Genomic DNA, 27096 nt, shown 5'->3' with positions numbered 1-27096 from the left:
CCAACGTGTTGACTGCAGGTTTGGTAAAGTGTCTTCTGGAGATCCTAGTGGGCTGGTGCCCTAAACTGTGCTTTCCGTTAGAGCTTGCTGCAGCTTCCCACGGGCTCTGACAGGCTTTGCGATGCTGGCGACGGGAGAAAATGCCCTGAGTCACATTTGCCAACAGGGAAGGCAGTTTCTAGTGCCTTAGCGATGACGCTGGGAGCTTTTTCTCCCGTTCGCTCTTCGCAAACGCTGCCCTGGAGATAACGCCTTGAGACCAGAAGTGCCCGGTGAGCGGACACCTGGATCGAGCCATCCCCGCGGCGGGAGACGAGGCTGAGTGTGTATTTCAGCGTCCCCGGCTGGCGGGGCCGAGCCCGGCCCCAGGCCGTGCGGCGGGTTCCCAACGCTCAGCCCCGATCCTGCCGCTGCTGCCGCGGCCGGGGCGGGGGGGCCGGGGCTGCGAGCGCGGCCCGCGCGTTCCCGACCGCCGTACCCGGGGCGGAGGCGGCGGGGGGAGCCGGTGCCACCCCGCTCCGTCACACACACACCCCCCTCATCGCGGCCGGCAGCTTTAAAAGCGGCGCGGCGGGTCGGGCTGGGGGGAAGCAGGCGGGGGGCATCATGCGGCGACCGCTCGCCATCCCCGGCTGCTGCCTGGCCACGGCCGTGACCCTGCTGCCGCCGCTGCTGCTGCTGCTGCTGCTGCCGCCCCCGGCCCGGGGGCTCCCGCCCCGCCGCCCCGGCGCCCCAGGTAACCCCCGCCCCCAAATCTAATTCTTTTCCCTAATCTAAAAAAGATAATTTTTCTGCCTACAAATCTGGGATCTGGTCTTTTTTTTTTTATTATTTTTTTTTTTTTGGTAGGGCAAACATCGTGCCTCTCTTTCTTTCACGTCTTAACGCTACGCGTGTACGCACAACTCTTCATGTTTTGTCAGCTTTCCAAAGGGCACAAAGCCCTTCTGCTGAATCTTTCTGCAAAAACTGAGTTACGGGGTGCGTGTAGAATTACATACAATATACCTGGAAGGATCCTAGATTTGCGCAGTCCGTCACTCTGTCCAAAGGCAAAATCAACTCTACTACGGGGTCTCCTGAGGGAAGCAAGATCTATCTGTGCAATTTGATTTTTTTCCTTTCCTTTTAACTTGCACAAGAGAAAAATGTTTTTTAATGCATTGAAAAAAAAAAAAAAGTGCTGGTTTTGGGTTTTGCCTCTACTATTGAGAGATGTGTGAATTTATATATATGTGTATATATATATATACACTATTTTTTTAACTGGAATGGAATAATGAAAGTCAACTTGATAGCAGCTGGAGAAGGTGTGTCAGGTTCCCAGAACAGCTCTTCAGGGAGTATATTCAAACTGAACACTTTACATTTTGCTATTTAATGCCCTGTTGAGCAGGAATGTCTCTTTTGGAGAAATATTGTGCTTTTGGGTTGTCTGTTTTTCATAAACTGGGAGTACAAATCCATCCCTTGACGGTATCGTCAGTGCCAGGGCAGGGTGTCGGGACAGAGAGGGTACAGCTTTAGGTGTCCTGCTATTGCTGGCTTGACTATTTTTCATCTTCCTAGAAGCGACGCTTGTCTCTGATCCGAGCTATGGCTTTTCAGTCTAGATTTATATGTCAGTGAGGAATTTTAGAAGCTAGATGTCCTGGTTCCGGCGGGGATAGGGTTAATTTTTCCTGGTATTCCATGCCATGGGAGCCATGCCCACCCTGAGCTGCCGGGGGAGGGGGCAGGAAGTCGAAGTTTGGAGCAGGCTGGGGCGTCCCGGGTCGCGGCAGGGAGCAGTGGTTACTATTTGTGTTATTGTCATTGTTTTCTTGTTCCCTTTGCTGTTCTGTTAAACTGCCTTTGTCTCAACCCAAGAGCCTTGCCCTTTTCTTCCGATTCTTCCTGTATTGGGAAGGCCCGAGTGAGCGGCACGTGGTTCTTTTCTTTGTTGCCGTCTGAGGCTAAACCACGACAGTCCTTTTTGGCGCCCAACGTGGGGCTCGAAGGGTTGAGGTAACGACAGAATCCAACTAGAGCTTGAAAAAACGAATGTGTTGTATGCGTTTATTGTATTAGGCAAATAGTCGCTGCTCACCATGTTGCTTGGTTTGTTTTCATGGCTGTGTTATGTGAATTCCTATATGGCTTATGTACTCTGTCCGATGATTTTTGTTACTTCTGGGAGCGGGATGAGGATTATCATTTTGCTGTCCTGTGCAATATCGGTTTATGAGATGATAACATCACTTGTTAGACAGTTACTTTGGGGCGTTTATGTGGTGTTGCTGTCCTGTCCGTACCTTGGGCACTGTCTCTCAGAATTTATTAATAATTACACCCAGTCTGTGGGGGAAACGGGGGGGCCACTTTCCCCAGATCTTTTGCCTCCCTTTTCTCCTTCGGGTCAGGTATGGCAGCTTTTGAGAATTTTGAATATCCTTGGGATACTCAAACTAGCCTGGTCCTATTGTTATGTCTGCTGAATGTGTTCCAGGTCCTGTTTAAGGTTAAACAGCTATTTAAGACTACTACCCGGAGATCTGCTCCGAAGCTGGATAGTCAGGGGTGGCACGGCATGTGGGAGAACATGGGCGGGTACCTAGAGAACTACTCACCTCCAATGGTCTGGGACTTCACCCCTGAACAATTACAGGACCCTGATAAAGTGGTAGAATATTTGAAGGGAAAATGCTGTGGCTATTCTAGAGAGGCACAACTCACCGCGCTGTGCTGGGCCCTGGCCAGTATCTACCAGGCACTGCTCAGTGTTACGCAGCACCCTCAGGGGGAAGAGATGGAGACCAGACCAGCAGCCACTGTGGCTACTGCAACCCCTGCGGCAGCCACTGCGGCTACTGCAACTCCTGCGGCAGCCACTGCGGCTACTGCAACTGCTGCGGCAGCCACTGCCGCTGAACCAGGGAACCAACCCATGCCAGTATCAGTTGCCCCCATACAGAAGAAGAAGTACACGAAGAAATCAGTTCGCTTAGTAAGAGATGATGATGAACCAGGGTCATCACGAGAGCAGGAGGAAGAGGCAGAACCAGAGATAATTACTCGATCCCTATCCTTGAGTGAGCTGCAGGATACGTGAAAAGATTTTAGCCGACTTCCAGGCGAGCACATCGTCACCTGGCTGCTCCCGGTGCTGGGATAACGGGGCGAGTAGCCTGGAATTAGAGGGTAGGGAGGCCAGGCAGCTGGGATCCCTGTCTAGGGAAGGCGGCGTTGACAAGGCAATTGGGAAGAAGACCCAAGCCCTCAGCCTCTGGAAACAACTCCTGTCAGGCGTGAGGGAGAGGTACCCCTTCAGTGAGGATGTTGTATGTCAACCAAGCAAGTGGACTACCATGGAAAGAGGTATCCAGTACCTGAGAGAATTAGCTGTGCGGGAGATGATTTATTATGACTTGGACAATGCAGACAGATCCACAGATCCTGATGAGGTGCTATGCACAAGGCCCACGTGGCGGAAGTTTGTATGGAGCGCACCATCGTCATATGCCAACTCACTGGCAGTAATGGAATGGAAAGGTGAAGAGGGACCAACGCTGGATGAGGTGGCTGGCCGGCTCCAGCGATATGAAGAAAGTCTCTCTTCCCCCCTTGTCTCAGCTGTGGAGAAACTGTCGCGGAAGGTCCAGCAACTTGAAGAGAATATGTCCTACTCCCCACCCATACAAACCAGTGTCTCAGCTATTAGGAGCAGGTATTTCCCCACTCAAGAGAGAGAGTACAGAGAGTACACACCACGAGGCACCCTGTGGTTCTACCTGCGGGACCACGGGGAGGACATGAGGAAGTGGGATGGACAACCTACTTCGACCCCGCGGACACGGGTACAGGAGTTGCAAGGAGGAAGGACAACCACAAAAGGGGATCCCTCCAGGAAAAGTGCCGCCCCAGTTTCCAGGGGGCAGTTCCCCAGACAGAGCAGAAGGCCTGATCTTGCTTCTGATCCTCTTGAAGGAACTTCCAAGTCATTTCTGCAAGAAGTGCGTAATGGATACTATGACCAGGATTAGAGGGGCCCTGCCTCCGGCCAGGTGGAGGAAAGGGACAACGGGGTTTATTGGACAGTGTGGACTCGATGGCCTGGCACATCAGACCCACAGGAGTATAAGGCTCTGGTGGACACTGGTGCACATTGCACCCTAACACCATCAAGCTATAGAGGGGCAGAACCCATTTGTATTTCTGGGGTGACAGGGGCACCCCAAGAGCTGACTGTACGGGAGGCGGAAGTGACCCTAACTGGGAATGAGTGGCAAAAGCATCCCATTGTGACTGGCCCAGAGTCTCCGTGCATCCTTGGTACAGATTACCTCAGGAGAGGGTATTTCAAGGACCCAAAAGGGTACCGGTGGGCCTTTGGCATAGCTGCCTTGGGGACGGAGGAAGTTAAACAGCTGTCTACCTTGCCTGGTCTCTCAGAGGACCCTTCTGTTGTGGGGTTGTTGAGGGTCGAAGAACAGCAGGTGCCAATTGCTACCACAACGGTGCATCGGCGGCAGTATCGCACTAACCGAGACTCTCTGATTCCCATCCATAAGCTGATTCATCAACTAGAGGTTCAAGGAGTGATCAGCAAGACTCGCTCACCCTTTAACAGTCCCATATGGCCGTTGCAAAACTCTAACGGAGAGTGGAGGCTAACTGTAGACTATCGTGGTCTGAATGAAGTCACGCCACCGCTGAGTGCTGCCGTGCCAGACATGCTAGAACTCCAGTACGAACTGGAGTCCAAGGCAGCCAAGTGGTATGCCACAATTGATATAGCGAATGCATTCTTCTCAATCCCTTTGGCAGCAGAGTGCAGGCCACAGTTTGCTTTCACTTGGAGGGGCGTCCAGTACACCTGGAATCGACTGCCCCAGGGGTGGAAACACAGCCCCACCATTTGCCATGGACTGATCCAGACTGCACTGGAACAGGGTGAAGCTCCAGAACATCTGCAATACATTGATGACATCATTGTGTGGGGAAACACAGCAGAAGAAGTTTTTGAGAAAGGGAGTAAAATAGTCCGAATCCTTCTGAAAGCTGGTTTTGCCATAAAATGAAGTAAGGTCAAGGGACCTGCGCAGGAGATCCAGTTTTTAGGAATAAAATGGCAAGATGGACGCTGTCAGATTCCAATGGATGTGATCAACAAAATAGCAGCTATGTCTCCACCAACTAGTAGAAAGGAAACACAAGCTTTCTTAGGCATTGTGGGTTTTTGGAGAATGCATATCCCAGATTACAGTCAAATTGTAAGCCCTCTGTATCAAGTAACCCGGAAGAAGAATGATTTTAAATGGGGTCCTGAGCAACGACAAGCTTTTGAACAAATCAAACAGGAAACAGTCCATGCAGTGGCCCTGGGGCCAGTCCGGGCAGGACAAGATGTTAAAAATGTGCTCTACACCGCAGCCGGGGAGAACGGCCCTACCTGGAGCCTCTGGCAGAAAGCACCAGGGGAGACTTGAGGTCGACCCCCAGGGTTTTGGAGTCGGGGATACAGAGGATCCGAAGCCCGCTACACTCCAACAGAAAAAGAGATATTGGCAGCATATGAAGGGGTTCGAGCTGCTTCGGAAGTGGTTGGCACAGAAGCACAGCTCCTCTTAGCACCTCGACTGCCGGTGCTGGGTTGGATGTTCAAAGAAAGGGTCCCCACCACACATCATGCAACTGATGCTACATGGAGTAAGTGGATTGCACTGATCACGCAGCGAACTCGAATGGGAAACCCCAGTCGCCCGGGAATTCTGGAAGTGATCATGGACTGGCCAGAAGGCAAGGACTTCAGAATGTCACCAGAGGAGGAGGTGACGTGTGCAGAAGAGGCCCCACCATATAATAAACTGCCAGAAAATGAGAAGAAATATGCCCTGTTCACTGATGGGTCCTGCCAGACTGTGGGAAAGCATCGAAAGTGGAAGGCTGCTGTGTGGAGTCCTACAAAACGAGTTGCAGAAGCCAGTGAAGGACAAGGTGAATCGAGCCAGTTTGCAGAGGTGAAAGCCATTCAGCTGGCTTTGGACATTGCTGAGCAAGGAAAATGGCCAGTACTTTATCTCTACACTGACTCATGGATGGTGGCAAATGCTCTGTGGGGGTGGTTACAGCAGTGGAAGCAGGGAAATCGGCAGCGCAGAGGCAAACCCATCTGGGCTGCTGACCTATGGCAAGATATTGCTGCCCGGATAGAGAATCTGGTTGTGAAAGTACGCCATGTAGATGCCCATGTACCAAAGAATCAGGCCACGGAGGAACATCAGAACAACCAGCAGGTGGATCGGGCCACTAGGATTGAAGTGGCTCAGGTGGATCTGGACTGGCAACGTAAGGGTGAACTATTCGTAGCTCGGTGGGCCCATGACTCCTCAGGCCATCAAGGAAGAGATGCGACATATAGATGGGCTCGTGACCAAGGGGTGGACTTGACCATGGACACTATTGCACAGGTCATCCACAAATGTGAGACATGCGCTGCAATCAAGCAAGCCAAGCGTTTGAAGCCTCTTTGGTATGGAGGGCAATGGCTGAAATATAAATATGGGGAGGCCTGGCAGATTGATTATATCACACTGCCACAAACCCGTCAAGGCAAGCGCCATGTGCTCACAATGGTGGAAGAAACCACCGGATGGCTGGAAACATACCCTGTGCCCCATGCCACTGCCCGGAACACTATCCTGGGCCTTGAAAAGCAAGTCCTGTGGCGACATGGTACCCCAGAGAGAATTGAGTCGGACAATGGGACTCATTTCCGAAACAGCCTCATAGACACCTGGGCCAAAGAACATGGTATCGAGTGGGTGTATCACATCCCCTATCACGCACCAGCCCCTGGGAAGATAGAACGATACAATGGATTGTTAAAAACTACACTGAGAGCAATGGGTGGTGGGACTTTAAAACATTGGGATACACATTTAGCAAAAGCTACCTGGCTAGTTAACACCAGGGGATCTACCAATCGGGCTGGCCCTGCCCAGTCAAAACTTCCACGTACTATAGAAGGGGATAAAGTCCCCGTAGGGCACATGAAGAATATGCTAGGGAAGACAGTCTGGGTTAGTCCTGCCTCAGGCAAAGGCAAACCCATCCGTGGGATTGCTTTTGCCCAAGGACCTGGGTGCACTTGGTGGGTGATGTGGAAGGATGGGGAAGTCCGATGTGTACCTCATGGGGATCTGATTTTGGGTGAGAATAGCCAATGAATCAAATTGTGTGTTGTTAATTACTAAGTAACACTGTCACTGTATGTCCTCATTACTATAATTGCTATCAGTTGTACTACGAGTAAGGCACGGGGGTGACGGGATAAGAACTGACCTCAGCAGCTGGCGCCCAGCAGCTTCCTCAAGATCTACATCTTCAGCCCACGGACTGTGAGCATGAGCCACACCGGGTGCACCAGTCACAGCCTCCGAAAAATACAGCATGCAACAGACCAGCACCACCCAGCATCTCATCTGCCCTGAGAGACTGTTCTAACAGATGGAGCCCAAAGCCGTGGATTAAAAGAACTCAACGGACACTTTGGAGGGATGGCCCATAAACTAAGGGCATTATATCTGCATGAATATATATGTATGTATAAATGACAGGGGAAAGTGGTGGCAATTCATTGGAACCTGTAAGATCTGGGCATGGCATAGATGGTATGGAATAAGGGGTGGATAATGTCCTGGTTCCAGCGGGGATAGGGTTAATTTTTCCTGGTATTCCATGCCATGGGAGCCGTGCCCACCCTGAGCTGCCGAGGGAGGGGGCAGGAAGTTGAAGTTTGAAGTTTGGCGGGGGGGTCCCTCCCGGCAGGGAGCAGCGGTTACTATTTGTGTTATTGTAGTTGTTTTCTTGTTCCCTTTGCTGTTCTGTTAAACTGCCTTTGTCTCAACCCAAGAGCCTTGCCTTTTTCTTCTGATTCTTCCTGTATTTTGAAGGCCCGAGGGAGCGGCACGTGGTTCTTTGTTGCCGTCTGAGGCTAAACCACGACACTAGAAATACTTGTGTAAATGTTCATTTTTACATCTACGACTGCTTCATAAATAATAAGTTCATTTATTTCTCTGCTCTAGAAACCTTTAAACAGTAACAACTTCTAAAAAAACCTTTGTCGCAGCGTCATTTGCATCTTTTTCCTGTTGGCCTTTATTTCTTCTTCTTGTGTACTTTGGATTGTGAATTACACACAAGAAATAATTCCTTATCAGCAATCTACTTTGTTGCTATCTTAAAAAATATTGTTAGGATCCATTCACTATGTAATCTAGCCAGTTGTTCTACCATTTTGTTTCTGTAGCTTGTAAAAATGGAATTCAGGCTTACGAAAATAAAAAGTAAGTACATTTATATATCCTTATACATCGTCATCACTTGTGTGTTGGCTCTTACATGTGAACTACAACCCTTTGTTTCAAGGATAGCTAGATGTTTTGTGGGCTCAAACGTGGCCCTATCTTTTAATATGTAGAAGTGTTCCATTACTTATTACTTGTCAAAATGAATCCTTAAGAATTTCTAATGTGTTGCCCACTATCATTTTAAGCCCCTTCCTAAAGAGTCAAGAGTGCCAACATCTATCTGGTAGGAGTAGTTTGCCGTGACAGCTCTGGCTGCCCTCCGGTGCGAGCTCTGTAGGAGATAACTGAAGTGTTCTCCTTCCTTCTTGACAGACTCTGCCTGCAAGAACCGGCCCCTAGACCTCGTCTTCATCATAGACAGTTCCCGTAGTGTCCGACCTGAAGAGTTTGAGAAAGTGAAAATCTTTTTGTCAGAAATGATCGATACTCTGGACGTCGGTGAAAGAACAACGCGCGTGGCAGTCCTGAATTATGCCAGCACTGTCAAGGTAGAGTTTCCCCTCCGGACCTACTTTGATAAAGCATCCATGAAGGAGGCTGTATCTCGCATTGCGCCCTTGTCTGCTGGCACGATGACCGGCCTCGCCATCCAAACTGCCATGGATGAAGTCTTCACTGAGGAAATGGGCACCCGGCCAGCAACCTTCAATATCCCCAAGGTGGTCATTGTTGTGACAGATGGACGACCTCAAGACCAGGTTCAAGATGTGGCAGCAAGCGCCCAGGCAGCTGGCATCGAGATCTATGCAGTCGGGGTAGACCGGGCAGACATGCAGTCCCTGAGGATTATGGCCAGCGAACCGCTGGATGAACACGTCTTTTATGTGGAGACCTACGGTGTGATCGAAAAGCTGACATCCAAATTCAGAGAGACTTTCTGTGGTAAGATGGCCAGTCCAAGAGGGTAGTGTAATTTGGCTCCTTGTGGCTCCTACTGTGGTTCTGCTCCCTAAGAAAGAAGTGTTTCAGAAGTGTTATGTATCACATTTAAATATTTCCTTTGCCACCCGTTGGGCAAACACGCCAACCCTGTTATTCAGTGGAGGCCAAGTAATGACCTTTCATTTTGAATAGTGACCTTACCGTGCAAGTAACAGACCTGATTTCAGTGGACGTCCTTGTGCAGTGGGTCCCATTTAGTGCAAGAGAAAGCAGGGCAATCTGGCCAGCATTTGGCTCCATATATTTACTGACTTGCCGAGAGCGCATGCCGGAGCCGTGCAGTCTGCTTGTTTCTTTTCCCATCGGGCTGGGAAGCAAGGAAGGGTGGGAGTGTGGTTCTGAAGGGCTCCTTATAGATTCGGAGTCGGAAAATCAGTGTGGCAGGGGAACCACCATGCTAGCTTGAGAAATTTGGTGCAAAGTGCCCACACACAATGGCAGGTCATCTCAGGATGGGCTTTCTTTCTGTGCTTTCATTGCTGGGCTTTTTCAGTGTGCCAGACTTGCACTTTTCCGTGTTTTTCTGTACCTTGATTTAGACAGGGATCTGTGGGATGGTTTGAATTAGCTTTGCTCTTTCAGGGCTGCTCTTGGAAAAATGCAAGATGTATATTTGGTTTGGGCTAGAGCTCCACTAACGATGCTAGGCCAAGTGTGGGTTCTTATTGTCATTCACAGAAAAAAAAAAAGGTCGGGTATCTGTAGTATTTAGAACAGCCGATAGGGAGCTATGACACAGCCCTACTCACAAAAATCAAACGATGAATTTTTGACAATTAAAAAAGTAGATTTTTCTAGTAAATTTCGAACAAAATTACTTGTAAAATAATTATCCAGCAATTAATGGGTAAAATCAGGTGTGAAGAACATTGTAAGAGAATTAAAATAACAGCCATTGCCTTGGGAACTTGGTTGGCAATGTGTCCCTTTGTTATTTCCGAGCCTTACTAAAAACAACCACCATACCTTTTGAATACGTTTAGAGTGAACAGACCTCTTTTTCTAGGTATGAACTAAATGTGTAGGACCATCTGTAGACAGGACACTTTGCCCAAGAATTAACATAGGAAATGCCTGGAGGTTTGGCTTGACATCACGTTGTGTCGCTGATGTGACCACATCCTCTCTCTGGTAGCTGGAAGTGGGTCCAAGTGCCCACCTACCAGGACAGGTATGTGCGCTGTGAACACAGCACTAATTTTCCACCCGTGTTCTCGCCAAAGCAAGTCCTTTCATAGCACCAAAGAAAAATCTCTTGTTCTTCAGAGTAAGCCTACTGTTTATTGTGCTGAAGCGTAGGAATTACGCCCCTATGAAGCTGGAGGATGAACCAAAGAGAGCTCACACATACACACTTCTGAGTTCCCTGCATGCAATTAGCCAGCATCTATGGGGCTCATGGACAAAAATGGGGTAAAGGGAATAGTTTTTCAAAAGGTTCCTACAAACCAAATAAATCTAAGAGGGTCTTGTAAGGCAGCGTGGGTAAACTGGGTCTTTTCCAGCTCCAGACTGCTTTTTGGTCAGAAATTTAGACTCACCAGTGACAATTAGGATTTTCTTTGCTTTGGCCAAGGCAAATAAATTTGTTTGTAAAGTGAACTGAAAACAGGAAAACTAATGTTCAGGGGCAAAATAGTTGGCTAAGATCAAGTTGTTGATGTGCTGAGAGCATCATTCAACATGAGACCATCCTGAAGATGGAAAGTCTTAGCCTTGAATTGGTGTCCAAGTCAGTGGAAGCTTGACTTTCCTACCACAAAAATCTGACCATTTGAGTCTGAGGTTCTCAGTTATGGTTGAAAATGTGACCCACAGATTTTATTCATAAGTCATGGAGATGAATTCTCTTATTCCCAAGGGTGTAGCAGAATGAAAAGATGCTCTCTTGGTTTGAGATTTTTTTCTGCCGATGGAAATACAGGACACGCTTTCTATCAGCCTTAGTAGGGGACATCTAAATTTTCCATGTTTTGGAAAATGGGCAATGTTGCCTTGCATTCAGAAAGACATGAGAAGATTCGAGAATTCTCACTTCTCATTTCTTAGCTCACCACTATTGCTTTGGAGTTTGATTTTACCAGTAGTCAATATCCACATTGTAAGTACTCACGTAAATAGCATCTCAGGTAACAACAGACTTGTCTTTCCATTTTTTTCTCCTTTTCCTTTTGATTTCCTCATTCTTTCTTTTCTTTCTTTCTTTCTTTCTTTCCCCTTTCCCACTTTTTTCCCCCACCTTTTTTTTTTCCTCCTCCCGCTTTCCCTGTCCCCTTCCCTTTTTCATCTCATCTAAATTTAGTCATCTAAAAATCATTGATGTTTAAGTGAGCATCTGGGTTTCTTTTACAGTCTGTGGAGAGAACAGGGCATCTTGAAGTGACCAAAGAAGCAGCAGATCCAAAGCTAAATACACTTGAGAAAACTTAGTCAGAAGTTAATTAATCATGTAGTTGGACCATCTGTGAAGGAGAAGACTGTCAGCACAAACAGTGCGTTGCAGGGACAGCCCAGCATTGCAACAGTCGTTTTGTCTGCCACGCTTCTATCAGCTGCCATCCATCACGCTGCTTTTCGTATCGCTGTCCTCTGTTTTCTCAGCCTGATGAGGTGGCCTTACTGTCTGCTGGGGAATTAGCTGGGTCCCCGAAAATCGAATCTCATTTTGTACTTTTGCAGTTTCAGCTTCTCAGGATATTATTTCTGTTCTGTCCTTCAATTAGGAGGTTCACATGCTTGTAAAGCTACACTACTGTAGAAGGTTTCCTCCATATCCTCTTTTGGTCTTAACTTTTTAAACCTGGAGCAAGGCAGCTGCAGCCCTCACATACTCATCTTGCACTGGTGGCTTGCTTTGCTGGCTGATACATCTGGACCATCATCACGCAGACACTTTTTTCATCCCCTGAGAAGACTGTGTGTTATCCTACTGCCTCCGAGTCATTTTTCTCTTCCTCCTGGTCTATATGCTCTTTCTGTTGTAGTTTTATTGTATTTGTTTTTTATTTTATTTTATTTTATTTTATTTTATTTTACTTTCTGTTGCATTTCCGTTTACATGTTACAGGAACTCATAAATCAGGTTGTACACCAGTGAGCAGAAGTTAGTAAACTGCCAGACAGTGACTGATAAATTCTGGGATTATTTCGGCTGGTTGTCTGTAATAGAAAGGGACTGGATACAAAAAGCCAGAAGGTCCTTTTCATTGCTGAGTTCTCTTTCCCAGTGTAATGTTACAACATGTTTAAAATCTCTCCCTGGTGCACCCTTTTCAATTCATCTTGTCTTTCTGCCGCCTCAGGTGGTGAGTTATTTCAGTGCAGTTGTTCCAGTGTCATTTACGACCTTTCTTTCTTCTGGCTACAGAATGATGCAAAAGATGCCTGTAACTTTTTGGGACAGTGACACCACACTGACATTTACTACTTCTAATCCAGCAAACGGTGCAAGATGTACTTCTGTATGCAAAATAAATTATTAATGACTGTTTCTTTCCTTTGGGGTGACTGAAATGCCTTTTCTGTAAACGCCCTTCGTAGCTGCGAATGTGTGTGCGCTGGGGAATCACCGCTGCGAGCAGGTCTGCGTGAGCAACGGCGGCTCCTACCTTTGTGACTGCTATGAAGGCTACGCTCTCAATCCAGATAAGAGAACCTGCTCAGGTATTACTCGTTTGGTAAATGTTTCCAACTAGAAAAAAAAATCACTTTTGAACACCATAATTGACAAGCTACTCGCGTACTTCTGTTGAAAGAGTGAACTTCTGTATCTCCTTCAATAATAATAAATCTAATAATAAATCATATATAGAAGTCTGCCGCAAGTAATGGTGAGATGTAGTTTGATTCCATCACCATCCTTTTTATTATGCCTAAGATCCACTCATTAGGGCCAGATGCCAAAACAAAGTCTTCAGATGTAGACACTGCACAGATATTTTCTCCTACCTCTTATTCTAATTCCTTCAATTGCTATTGCTGTTTCTGAGCTGATTCCAAATTAAAATATATTCGAAATTGCGAACATGCACTCCATCCCAACCTGCTTTTTATTAACAATGAATTGTTTCTCTAACATGCCTCTTGCAGCTGTGGACATGTGCGCACCTGGAAGGCACGAGTGTGATCAGATCTGTGTGGGTAACAACGGATCCTACGTCTGTGAATGCTATGAAGGCTACACCCTGAATCCAGATAAGAAGACTTGCTCAGGTAAGAATTAAGGGCTACTTTAATATATGAAACTCACGGAGACATGTTTCCTGTGAGTTACACTCATTATTTCTAGTTGAAAAATTGCTTACAGACGTCAACTCTTAAAATGAGAATGCACCTCTAGCCTTTCCCCTTGGTTCCAGTGACAATAAAATTGCATTTTTCTTTAAATGTGTTGATTAAAAGAATGCAATTTGGCACTTACCTACCATTTTATAGTCTTCACAGTACTTTATTAACATCGCTTAGTCCCTGGGAGAGCATGAACCTATTTCGGAGATGCCCACCAGCACTGTGGCTCCACTGGAGAGTGAGTGCCACTAAGTCCCTAGAGAACTTAAAACTTGATGATTTTCTCCCGTTCTCTCCATCTCTTCTGTTGAAACTCAGGGGTTTTTACAGCTTGCTGCTTCTGCTTCCGAAGTCACGCAGGGCTCTGCTATGTAGCAACCCCAGACTTTCACCGGCAGCAGCTTCTTCCTTTCCTTCTCCTTGAATTGGCCCCCTGAAAAAATTGCCTATTATAATTTTTTTTTTTCCCAAAATATTTCTCTGGAATTGTTTCTTTAAATCCAGGAGTTTGGCACAGCACCAGCCTTAGGGTAGCTATTTTATAACTGGTAGGTGCATCCCTCCCTTTGAGAGCTCCTAAGCATTCTTCTCACTGAAGTTTTCACTCCTTATTTCTGAAGAGAGAACATAATCTGCTAGTGCTCCTGCTTTTTTGTTTGTTCGTTTGTTTATTTTCTCACTAGGCTTTATATCTCTTTGCCACTTAATAGCATTTCTACATACCGTGCCTGGCTTTTTGTGCCTGCCTTCAGCTCATGGATGAAAGTATGAAGTTAAATTTGGATTCACCATAGTTACTGCTAATATTGCAAGAAGCAACTTCTGCCTGGACACGTGGCAGGTTATTGCTCAGCTCAGTATGGTGTTTTAGCTTCATCTTTACTGGGGATACTCAGGACTGTTAGAATTGATGATGAAAGTCAGAATTGCGTGAGATGTGGTATAGTAATGTCTTGCAGTCCCAGTAACTGCCTCCTCCATTAAATAATTAGTAACTGAATTCAGTTGTCTGCAGCATAATATAATAATGCAGTAGGGCACCGGTTGAATCCTGATTTGAATCCTAATTAAATTGTTTTTATAAATGTTGAAGCATTTAAAACGCTTGAGCGTCTGGGAGGGATTAAGAGGTTTCTGTTCTAAAACGTGGTTCACCGCAGCCATGGACACGTGTGCACCTGGAAGGCATGATTGTGCGCAGGTCTGTCTGAGCAATGAGGGATCCTACAGCTGCGGCTGCTTTGAAGGCTACACTCTGAATCCAGATAAGAAGACTTGCTCAGGTAAGACCTGATTAAGGAAATACTGTGTTCAGCTAAAAGCAAGTAGCTTTTAAAAATCCATTTAATTTATGTTATTTTTCCGATAATTTATCCAAGAGTTTCTGTACAGCTCCTGAAAACGCAGCGTAACTTTATTTCTTCGTGTGTCCAGTAATAATTTGAGACCCATGACTCTTCTACAGTTGCGTGAAGCTTGTAATTGGTATCATTAAAATGCCATCTGGCATTTCCCTGAGGACTTCACAGTATTTTCACGCCCATGGAGCACGAATTGTCATATCCACCAGAGAGAGGAGAAGGATAATATATTTGGTGGGAGTATGCGATGTGTACCTGTGTCAGCAAAGCAGCACAAGGGAATGAGATGAAGGAGAACAAGGACTGCGCTGGGAGAGAGATTACAGTCTGTATCACCATGAGTGTGATCACTCTTTCTGGTGGATGTGCTTGGACCTTAAAAAAATACTCCTTATTGCTCTAGAGGATGGAGGGAAATGTTCTTTCCCAGTTCTGGTCTCTTGTGGAGACGCATAGATGTAGCTGTTACTTAAGGAAGTATATATAAATATATAGTACCTACAAATTAATATGTATTCTCTACCATTTTCACTTAATTAGGATTTGAACATCACTCATTTCTTTGGATGTCTCACTGATGCTTTATTTACACAAAATCCTTTTTTTCGAATTTCATCATAATCCCTTTCCTCACTACATTTTGTATGACAAAGCTCTGAACCTAGGCTTCCAATTCCAGGAGGTTCCCAGGCAAATCCCTCCAGTTAAGTCATAGGTCTCGTATCTCAAAGAGGTGAAGCCAGAGGGCCTCAGTATTTCTTCCTGCCTAGTTTAGGAGCCAATTTTTTAAATTTCCTTCCCTCCCTCCCTTCCTTCCTTCCTTCCTTCCTTTCTTCCTTCCTTCCTTCCTTCCTTCCTTCCTTCCTTCCTTCCTTCCTTCCTTCCTCCCTCCCTCCCTCCCTCCCTCCCTCCCTTCCTTCCTTCCTCCCTCTCTCCCTTCCTTTCCTTCCTCCCTCCCTCCTTCCCTTCCTTCCCTCCCTCCCTCCTTTCTTCCCTGTCTTTCTTCCTTTCTTCCTGTCTTTCTTTCTGTCTTTTCTTTCTTTCTTTGCCTGTGCCTGATTGAACTGTGACCTTACTGCAAAGATATCCAAATATAGGAACTCCTTCTCAGCTTGGCCTTTCAGAGTTGACGTGTTAAATTTGGCAGAAGACATCAGTCTCACACATCAAGTGCCCACTTTGTAACTGGCAGCGGATGCCACGTCTCTCTTTTTTTTTTCGCAGCCACATATACTCTTCTGTTTATGGTCTTTTCACTCCATAGAACAGTGTCTTATCCAACTCAATTAGAGCTGAAATAATGCCAAATGCTCTCTTAAAATCCAGATACTTGTTCTCTGAAATTCCTATGGATAATTATTTTGTAACTGGGTCACTGCTAGTTCAGTTCCTTTTGCAATCTGTTACAATTGCAAAAAAAGTATCGCCAGTGTTCCAAAAATCGTATTAATTTTGTGACGTGGATAGCCAGATAAAAACATACTCTGTGTACCCCACTATGGCTAATTGTGTGCTGACATGCAATAAACGCATCCTGGTTTGAATCCAAATGAACATATGTTTGCTAATGGGGATTACTAACATCAACTAAACTGAAGTTTGGGTACTGGTTAATATTCTTTTCTTCTCCAATGCCTTCCTCAGCTGTGGACATGTGTGCACCTGGGAGGCACGACTGCGAGCAGGTCTGCGTGAGAGATGATCTCTTCTACACCTGTGACTGCTACCAAGGCTACACTCTCAACCCAGACAAGAAGACTTGTTCAAGTAAGAGCAGATTACTGTGCCCTATTGCCCATGCCCTCCCCAGCTAAGTACATGTATTTGAATAGCTCTCATTAGCAGTATGTATTATTAATTAGCAGTATCAATATATTTGGATCTGTTTGAGAAACTTTCACACACATTCAAGTGTTACAAGACAGTTCTATGTCCCTCTGCCTTTTCCACTTTGGGTAACATTCAGAGATACAAAGCGCTTTATATGCGACAGTGCTAGTAACTGCTCACCATTTGGTCTTTCTTTATCATAACTAAGGCCTTCACTCTATTTAAAAAAAAAAACAACAAACCAATATTCAGCAATCCCAGAACTGAGAAATAATTGAAGAGAGAAGAGCAGGGGTTAGTCACATAGTCACATACTTTGCAGTACTGTGGAAACTGCGTGCCACCATGCAGGGGACAGTCTGAGGTGGCGTCCTCCCGTCCAGCCTGAATTTCATGTTGCTGTTTGTTTCTTTAGCTTCTCAGCTAACTGAGTGTTATAGTAAAAATGTCATTTTAAAAAAAACCCAAACGTTTCTTTCCTTCCTGGTCTCCCTACTGTAAAGTTATTGCGTGCTGGAAACTTTTCCTAGCATGCCTTTGGAGGTGATCTGGCACTTCACATCTGGTGGGGTTGGGCAGCTGTGGTCGGAGTGAGCATGGACTGTACAAGGTAAGGACCGAGGGAGACCCCAGTGAGGCAATTAGTTCATCTCGCTGCCCCAAGGCATGATCAGTTACACATCTCAGTAGTTCCTGGTAAGATTCACATAGGACAGGCTCCCAGCATGGAAAAGGATTGCCATCGGGAAGCCTTAAAAGAAGTTATCTTTCTTTCGGATAACTGTTTCTCCAGAGTGCATTCTGTAGGAAGGGCCGTATGTGCACCAGGAAGCCACGACTGAGCAGGTCTGTCCGAGCGATGGTGGATCACATGCCTGGGACTGCTATGAAGGCTTTGCCTTAAATCCAGATGAGCAAACATGCTCAAGTAATAATTTAATGTTTGGGTTTTTTTTTCCCCTGAATATATCTATTCAAGTACCTCTCTATTGAAGTACCTCTCTTTAACGTGTTAAATCCTTTTAATCTGCTTGAGAAACGTTCTATCAACTCAGAAACTCCCTGAAAGTATAATGCCTTTTCATTAGTGTCCACTAATGTTCTGAGCTAGTTTGATCCTTCTTGTTTAGTTATAGCAGTTATTGTATTTAAAACTACAGTTGATTCTTACCTATCACCACACATTTAAGGACTTCACTGTATTTAAAAAAAAATAATCAGTTATAATCTGCATTTCCTTATGAAATGGGAATAACTGGGGGGATTGGCAAGGCAGGGTTCTGGGGCATCTGTCTCTGGGGAGTGGGACACAATCTTGTACCAGCACTCAGAGGACGGTGGGGGGCCAGAAGGAAACAGAATTGGTGTCAGAAGAACTACTGCAATGCTACACCATATGTTCTTGTCCACTCCTCCAAGGTGAGTGGGGCAGGCATGAACTCACCAGCTGCTTTCCCTTCACATGGACAGTAATGGCATCAACTGTTGGCAGAACCTCTGCACCATTTGACGTAGAATCATAAGTAAAGTTGGGTTGGAAGGGACCTCAAGAGGTACCTAGTCTGATCTCTGGTTCAAAGCAGGAATAACTTGACATTACATCAAGTGGCTAGGGACCCTGATTAAGAACCAAGTTATAAAATACATGGATATAGCCAAACACCATCTGCACAAGTAGCAATTTTTTGTAGGTCTGGGCTTAAACATAGATGCAGTGTAAAAACACAACACCAGCATGTTTTATATGACTTGTTGGGCATCCCAGTGGCAACGGGAGTGTCCAAGATTTTGACTATCAAATACTGGAAGACTCTGCATTTCACAGAAGGACTGTAGAAGACTTCACGGTACCCTTGGGTGGTTGCCAAAGTTGGTTGGAAAACTAATTTCATTAAAACAGACATAATCCAAGGAGGATCTGTATCTGTCATTGGAGCATTTAAATGCAAACATAACAAATTAACTGGCAGTTGGTTGGAAACCAACCATGTTGATGTGATATTTTGAACTGGCCTTCCTCCAGCTGAATCTTGAACAGCTCTTCTTTGTATATTGACCATAAAGCTGGTGGAGCATTCCAAAAAAGGGAGCTGGACAAATACAGGTTCAGTGGAATCAAGGAGACAACAGTTTCAACATTGGCTCTAAGACAAATGAATTTCTACACCCCTAGAAATGAATCTGTTCATAGATTTTTTTCAGTGAAACACGGAATGAACAGCCTTTTGAAATTGATATCTTTTAGTCTATATTTTTCTGTAATTCAAGCAGCCGTCAGTTTTCTTGCAAAATGGAAATATCAATGGCATAAACCTAAAAGAGAAACTAAAACAATTCAGAAAAAAAGATGCATTGTATCCAGCTATAATATTTCTATTGTTTTGCTCTTGTAATGCTCACATAATTTGTTTAGCATTGATCCGTTATGCATTTATACACCTACAGAAAAAAATAACTGAATAATCTGTTGTTGCTTTTGCAAGCAATGTAAAAAAAAAACAAACCATGTATAAATAGACAGGTATTACATACAAGTAATTCCTCTTGACAACTTGTTGAAAGAATGCGTCATAATTATAGGCCCTCTTTTAAACAGGCTCCGCCTTTGGAAACCTATTAGTCTGGTCTCATGTGCAGAGTAATCTCAGTGCTGTAGCTGTGCTTCAGTAGCTGTTGGTACGTTTGTTCTTAGCCTGCGCAAGCGGAGCAGCTTGCCTTAACTCCCCGTTTTCTTTACGGAGTAGGTGAGGTTCAATTGCCTTTCATGTGGCTATGAACTCACAGCCATCAGCTGATGCCTGATGTTATTATACCACAATGAAATTTTCACCTCTCTGAGCCCTTTGTGATCATCCCTGGTTTTGTGGTGGATTATGGAGGAAAAGGAATTCTTAAGGACAGCTGAGGCTGGTCCCCTGTAAGTCTGGAAGACTGAGGGCAAGACATTGAACAGATTGAATGGAACCAACGTGGAGTATGTTAATGCTTACTTTCTCTTTCTAAGACAGACTGATGACTTCTCTGTCATACTAACTGGCTCCTCAATTAATATTGCGGTGCCTTTCTACTAGATTTTAAATTCATTTGGGCCTATTTGAATGTTCCTGTTCCCTTCATCCATATTCATGTGACAATGGAATGGACTTGTGTCTACGCCTCTTGATGAATCAAAAATGATACTCCCTATGCATGTGTATAGCCAACGCTACAAACCAAGAGTCCTTGTGGGGTGATACACATTGATGATTTAGCTGAACCTTATTGCTTAGTATTTAAAATTAATACATGTGTTCCTGCTTTCATTTTTGTACTGTTTACCAGGTGGTAAATTCAATTATTCTAATAATTCCTTCCCAATATGAGACTTACTGACTATCTAAATTCCACCCACATCTCAGAAAGTGATGTAAACTGACCAGTTTCTGACACTCACCGACTTGTGTATCCAAAATCACTACATGCCTTCCTGCATGGCTTGCAAAACTGCAGGAGGCATTCTCAGAAGTGCTGTGTTTGGGAGTGATGGGTACCCCAAATGCCAATACAATCCAGCTTTGACAGGGCAGCAACCTTGACTTAGATTCTATTAGATGTATTTGGATATGAAGAAGAAATCCTTGACTATGCAAGTGGTGAGATACTGGAACAGGTTGCCCAGAGACGTTGCAGATGTCCCATCTCTGGAGGTGTTCAAGGTCAGGTTGGACAGGGCTTTGAGCAACCTGGTATAGTGAAAGATGCCCCTGCCCATGGCAGGGGGGTTGAACTAGATGACCTTTAAAGGTCCCTTCCAACCCAAACCATTTTATAATTCTATCATTCTTCTGGAGAGATGCTTAGCAAGTTAGTCATGGCCTTAAATACAGCTAATTGGATAGATTCTGTTTACAGTGATGCCAGTGGCCTTCCTGTGTGGATAGTCTAATGGTCAAAGTACTACTTACAAGACAGAGACCTGAACTGCAGGTTCCTCTCAGTCTGCATCACTTGAACACACTCATTTCATGTCCCAGGGTGCCCTACCTTTTGGGATGGGGGATAGTCTGGATGACAGGGAGAGATAACAGGTGAAGGGAAGATTCACTCTAGTGCAGCAATTAGAGTTGATGGGGAGGCTGGTTGGTCCCTGCACTCAGGCCTCTTTTTATATTTTGTTCAATAATGGTCTAATTTAAAGAACGCAGAGGATCCAGGTAGGCGGGCTTCTGCTTCCCTGCTCTGCTTCTTCCTGGGTTAGAGTCAAGCTCTCTCTTGCCTGTCCTGTTTCTGGACTATGACACTCGTATCTCTCACTGCACGCCGACCCCTGTTCACTGCCGTCCCTCCTTCCCGACTGCCCTCGTTTGCAGCTTGCTGTAATCTCACAGCATGAGTTCAGCTCCCATCGCAGAATCAAGCGTTTTAAAAGTTCAGTAATTGTCACATTCTAAATGCTGTTTTCTCCCTTAGAAGCTATAACGAGCAGCCTCGTAACAACTGAAGAATCCTGTAAGTGTGAAGCCATAGCTGCCCTGCAGGACTCAGTCACCTCACGTCTTGAAGCTCTGTCCGCAAAATATATCCTTTTTCTTACATGATCTGCATTCAGCTCTTTGCTGGTATTTTAAAGGGAGCTGCTTTGATGGGAGCCAGGGACGCACCTCACAACAGAATCTATTTTCCTATTAATTTTATAAATGTTATGGAGCAAAATCTTGGTTGTTGCAAATACCATTATGCTTTCATATTTCATGAAGGGCTTTAGTATCAAGATACAGATAAAATGCACATGTCCATGTCACCTAGATGACACATGCTATGATGTTGAACATCAAATACTGCTTTGTTCATAATTCTTCCAGATGATTTTACTGTTACAACAAATGTTCAGTTTTGACCCCTCCTATTAGTAGTGTGTGCATGTCCCAAAATTTTCAAGACACCCAAAACAGGCAGTGTGACAACAGTCTGACCATTGCTGCAGTTATTCCTCTGCATCCCAACTCTGCAGACAGGCACTGTCCCAAGCAATTTTCACACACCACCTTCTTCTCCGGGAAAATGTGCTAGCTTATTAATACCCAGCTGCTGGGATATACGAGAATGGGGGAGCTGCGAGGCAGGGTGCCGAGGCTGGAGGCACCAGGCAAGCCTTGGGTCCGCGGGACATCCGGGGTGCAGGCTGGCTGGTGCCAGCTATGCTGCGCTGGAATTTGCCAGCTTCATTTACTGCAGCGTGGCGCCTGTGGAAAGCAAAGCAGGACACTGTATGTTAACTCACTATTTATACAGATAAATGAATTTTTCAGTTCACCAAAGTTTCTGAAAGCCAAATGAAAACTTCTGCCAAGGACACAAGACTTTTCCAGTTCTTGAATAAATTCGAAGTTATTTTTATAAGATGTAACTGCAAATCCCTCTTCTTGCAGTGTGCCTGGAGTTCAGTTTATCTTCCTGGGAAAGGTGAAGGGAAGACTCTGATTTTCCTTAGATTATAATATATAATTACAGGGAATCTAAGTAGTTAAAACAGAACACCAAGATAATTAAACCTGGAATGTCATCTCAATAGTAGTACGTGCTTCAGAGAACAATCTTTTTGCCCCAAAGAGCTAATGTTAAGCAAGAAAATGTGGTGGTTTCAAGTTATGAATATACTTTATTACAAAGAACTGAGGTTTTCTTTCAAAGTTATTCTTTAGCGTGTAATTTGTATCCCCAGCATCCTTTCAAGACAACCTGGGAAAAGCAGAGGAGACAATCAGCTGCTGCTCCTCAGCCCTGAATGTCACTTGGTCCAGATCCTTTCTAAGAAATTATTGAGATCATCTGGGAAGTTGCCAGACCTTGTCAGATCTCTAAAACGTTTTGAAATCTCTGGTTCAAGCCATGTATTGACCTCATTTAGGAAACAGACTGTTTGTTGAAAATGTCGCAATGAGAAAGCGTATAAATAAACCAAACCTTATAAATTATATCCATCTATTATATTTTCCTTAACAACTGACCACTAGATGAAGTGTCTGAGAAGCTGCAGGCATATCAAAGCAGACAGCAGGTCGTCTGAGCTATCATTCTATTTAATTCTAAAATAATCTTTCAGAAGCAATCCTTTTTATTGTGTTCAGCAAGCTTTATTTTGTTGCACAGCTTACAAAACAGCAGTTGGTTTGTTATTATTGACAAATGTCAAGAAGACTTCAGGAAGACGACAGTCTTGAAAATGCAGTGACCCTGAGGATCTTCATGTAGTCACTTCATAACCATAAAGCTACCTATACCTGCTGCGCTTCACGTTGTACTACAAGTAGTACAGCGGGTACTGCTTTTCTGCAGTAACTGCATTTTATAAATAAATACAGAAAAAAATGAATGGATACGGTATATCACATTATATAAAACTGTGAAGTGGCAAGGCAGAGTAAAAAATGTGCCTAGGCCATCTGTCCATTAAATGGGGAAGTCATTTGGGGTCTTGTAACTTATTTTAATAAAATAAAGTATGATCAGCACACTGATGTTGGAAGTTTTTTTGTATACGACTTAAAGAATGTGTTATGAAATAAAGTGTTTAACAAAAGCAAGGAAACAAAACCTCAAAGATAAAGAAGGCATAAATGGCAGAAATGCACATAATTAAACAGGATACTATCCCCATAGTTGGAAAAAGATCTGTTTGATTTTAAACCTACAAGTCTTTGTTAATACAGATAAAAGGTTTAATAGTAATTTCAGGTATTAATAATGTTGTTTAACACTCAGAAGGATGAAAGACATCCTCCAATTTAAGGTTTTTATCCTGCAAGATTTACTTAAGTTATTAGTCAGTCATTCCTGTTGTCATACCACGGACTTTACTGGGACTACTTGTATCAATTGGGCTTGTAGGATAAAATGCACAAGCTAACAATTAAAAAATTTAGTTGTGAAAGGAATCCACTCATTTTGCACACTTGGCATTTGTAATCATCCAAATGCTGTAAAAACGATACATAAATAAATTTGAAGATGGACTCAAAACTATGATGATTCTTCTTTTTTTTTTTTTTTAGAATTGAAAAATCCAACATATTTTGGGGAGCTTTGCAATATAATTACACAAAACATTGTATCGGTAGCTGGTATGCCGAGGACATACTATAACAACATCTGTGCTTGCTTCATACCTTGCACAGAATAGATACAGCCAACTGGAAGGAAAAGCGGTGGGCAGTTCAGTTATGACGTTCACTGGGCATGGGAGTGAGACTTCAGATATGTCTATACAGTAACCTTAGGTTAGAATATAATGCTAAATAGCACAGGTGAACATGTGGCACAGCTTCAGCAAGGGCTAAAAATGAGACTATAAACTTTCTGAGACTGCTGGATTGGTCTGTGGTTAGTATTTTGTGTTATTAATTTGATATTAATTTGCTGTGGTTCAATTAGTTTAGCGTGGGACAACCTTGCTATGCTACACTTGCTTCCTTAAAGTGCTGTGTATGCATATTTTTTTCTGTAAGTCATGGAGTTTTATATCCAGCACTTTACTTTGCTTACTTTCATGTCCTCTGCTTAAACATGGGTATTACAAAAGGATTTACAGGGCCAGAAGTATGCCTTGGCCTCCGCAATTGTTAAGAATAAACAAGTTGTAAATCTAATGCAAGACTTTTCAACTTCTTGGCAATTGGGAGTGGATGACATCAGCCCCATTTACACTAAGGCCAGTTGTCAGACGAGATGTATAATTTTATATGATAGTGGAAAATTGTCCTGGAGGCCAGATGTGTCTTGCAAGCTGTCTGCTGGGCAAGCTTGGTTTCATGCATTAGTATTCATAACTCCATTTTATGTTAAAAATGATAGTATTTACATTCAATTCCTCTGAGCAATTATCTTGTCTCACTTTGTTTATGAGCACCAGATAAAATTCCAAGGATATAAGTGATTTCTTAAAAATTGGACATACCAGCATGTCCTATTGATTGAACATTTTTATTTTAAGTAAAGATGAACTTGATATGGAATAAGTAATTATGCTGTCTTAATTATTGGGGCAGTAAAACTTTAAGACTAATGCAGAGAACTGTTATGAAAAGAACTAAATTTAATCTTTTGGATGGTATTTTAAAATTATTTTTATTCAGAATAAAAAAGAATAGAATTTCAGTTGGAAGTGACCTACAATCATCTAGTCCAACTGCCTGACCACAGGCATTTTCTAAATTACCTTTAGCTATCTTATTCAGCTCTAAGACGCTTAGAGGGATTCAGCCAGCTTTGCTTTATAGTTCTTACGTATGTGCTTCTAAGTTGGCATCAGTCAAAAAGCTTCATGCCCAGTGCTCCTCACTGTTGCATGTTCATGTAACTTCAACAAAACGTCATGATAAGCTGTGGCTGGTTCTATTTCTCTGCACTTCCAGTTATCTTCTCTGAGCAGATGGGAACGCACTAAACTTGACAAGTCACAGGTTTAAGAACTTGGCTTCACCATGATCCTCCTTTGACACTGAACAAATTGCTATATTTCAGTGTTTATGTTGTGAATGATTGCACTGTGGAGTGCTTAACTGCTATGAAAGTGAGGGTCATGCCCTGGGAGACATGGCACTTCTGTTCCTCCCATGTCAAGCAGGCCACTTCTTAGAGCAAGATGCAGAAGACACAGGATGGACCATCTTCTGTACATCTCCCATGTTCCCCTTTTCTGTCAATCATCTACAAAACACCTTCGGTATGGAAAATATTTATTTTGCGGCTGGGTCCGACCTAGCTTGGCATCAGTGCTGCAGAGCCCGTCTGCTCCTGAAGGCCCCTGCACCCCTCCTGCGGGCACACACCAAGGCTTGATCCTTCCCCCCGCCCTCACGGTCCAAGAGCTTTATAACAGCAGCCACCGGGCTCGCTTACCCTCTCTGACCCACCGAATCAAGGCGTTATTCATCTGTGTATGTAACCGGCTCAGCAGCCGTAGCTGCGGGTGCCGGCAACACCCTCTGAGGGAGCGTGAACGCCGCCTGCGGCCTGCGCCACCAACGCCGTTTACCTCAGGGCGACCGCGCGCCCCTACGGCCACCTCGGGGGGCGGGGTTAGACTTCGCCCCGCCCCCAAAGGGGCGGGAGCGCGCGTGGCTGGCGCCAGAGGGCGGGCTTCTCCTCCCGCTCCCGGAAATCGGATCAACTTCCGGCGGCGGTTGCCAGGGTGACGCGGTTGCCAGGGAGGCCGCGCCGCCCTGAGGGGAGCGGTGTGGGTCGGCACCCCTCGGCCCGCTCCGCCAGGATGTTCATCTACCTCTGCAAGAAGGTGCTCCCGGGGCACGGAGGAGAGTCGGGGCGGCGGGGGGGCAGGCCGCGGTCCCGCTTCCCCCTCAACTCCCCCGGGAGCTCCCGGGGATTGGAGGCGTGGAGGCCTTCGGGGCGCAGAGGGGACCCTCGGGGCTCCCTTCCGCTGCCTGCGGCCGCTGTGGCTCTACTGGCGCTGCTGGTCTGGCCCGGACCCTAGAGCGCTGCCCTGCTCTGTCCCGCCTGCTCCCCCTCGGCCTGGGTTTGGGGCTTGGGGTTTCTTTGGACTTAAGCGGTCTCCTAAGCAACTGCTGCCCCAGGAGACGCTGGACATAGCTCTTCGGCTGCAGACCAGCTCCTGGCAAAGCCCTGTGCATTGTGCGATCCTCTCACTTGTTTAGTTGCTTACGGGGCCTTCTCTGCACACCTTTGAAGATGTCCTGATATTATTATTTACTGCATGTGTTAGATTTCCCTTTTCTCAAGCATCGCTTTGCATGGTTTCACTAGTGCTTGCAAATCTATTTGTCTTCCGTCTCTTTTTGCATGTACTGATCTGTTAATAGAAATAAGTTTATCTTGTGTGCTATCATAGGTGTCTTTTAGGTGTTCGAGTATTTTAAAATAAACCACGATTCTTACAACTGTGTAGAGATGCAAAACACTCTTTTTCAGATTGCAATTCCTGGTAATGTTCGATTGAGATGTATTTCCTGGAATAAGGATCAAGGTTTCATAGCCTGTGGTGGAGAGGATGGATTACTGAAAGTTTTAAAATTAGAAACACAGACAGGTAAATGATACTTTTTTTTTTTTTTTCAGAGCAAAATCCACCACTGCCATCTTCATTATTTTAGGCAGAAAGCTGTGTATTTTTTTTTTAAATAAATACATTCCAAGAAAAGTAAAATTTAATGTATTTTCAAATTCTTTTAAACCTTCTGCATGTAACAAAATGTGATAGCTACAGTTTTTGTGGTTTTTTTTTGTTGTTGTTTTTTCCTCTGAAAAATTGCTAGACTGTAAAGAGTATATGAATTTGGGTGATGGATGTGAATAGCAAACACGTTGAA

At 44.8% G+C, this 27096-nt stretch overlaps 2 protein-coding genes across 3 annotated transcripts in view; both read left to right on the top strand.

The window, feature by feature from the left end:
- The first annotated feature begins 600 nt into the window (after positions 1–600).
- Positions 601–23736, top strand: MATN3 (matrilin 3). Its single transcript, XM_054194502.1, has 8 exons — positions 601–736; positions 8667–9236; positions 12837–12959; positions 13386–13508; positions 14744–14866; positions 16589–16711; positions 21224–21331; positions 22765–23736. Exons 1-8 carry the CDS (start codon positions 607–609, stop codon positions 22818–22820), a joined length of 1356 nt encoding a protein of 451 aa, XP_054050477.1. The 5' UTR covers positions 601–606; the 3' UTR covers positions 22821–23736.
- Positions 23737–25918: 2182 nt separating this feature from the next.
- WDR35 (WD repeat domain 35) overlaps positions 25919–27096 on the top strand; it is a 42935-nt gene continuing 41757 nt past the window's right edge. For both annotated transcript variants that reach the window (XM_054194501.1, XM_054194500.1), the window contains exons 1-2: positions 25919–26045; positions 26699–26816. In XM_054194501.1, the coding sequence (XP_054050476.1) occupies positions 26022–26045; positions 26699–26816 (142 nt within the window). In that variant the 5' untranslated portion in view covers positions 25919–26021. The remainder of the gene's footprint in view (positions 26046–26698; positions 26817–27096) is intronic.

Source organism: Rissa tridactyla, chromosome 3, assembly GCF_028500815.1.
Source record: "Rissa tridactyla isolate bRisTri1 chromosome 3, bRisTri1.patW.cur.20221130, whole genome shotgun sequence".
In the NCBI taxonomy this organism is placed as follows: Eukaryota; Metazoa; Chordata; class Aves; order Charadriiformes; family Laridae; genus Rissa; species Rissa tridactyla.
Note: the sequence above shows the minus strand (reverse complement) of the source record. Positions and strands in the feature narration are given on the sequence as shown.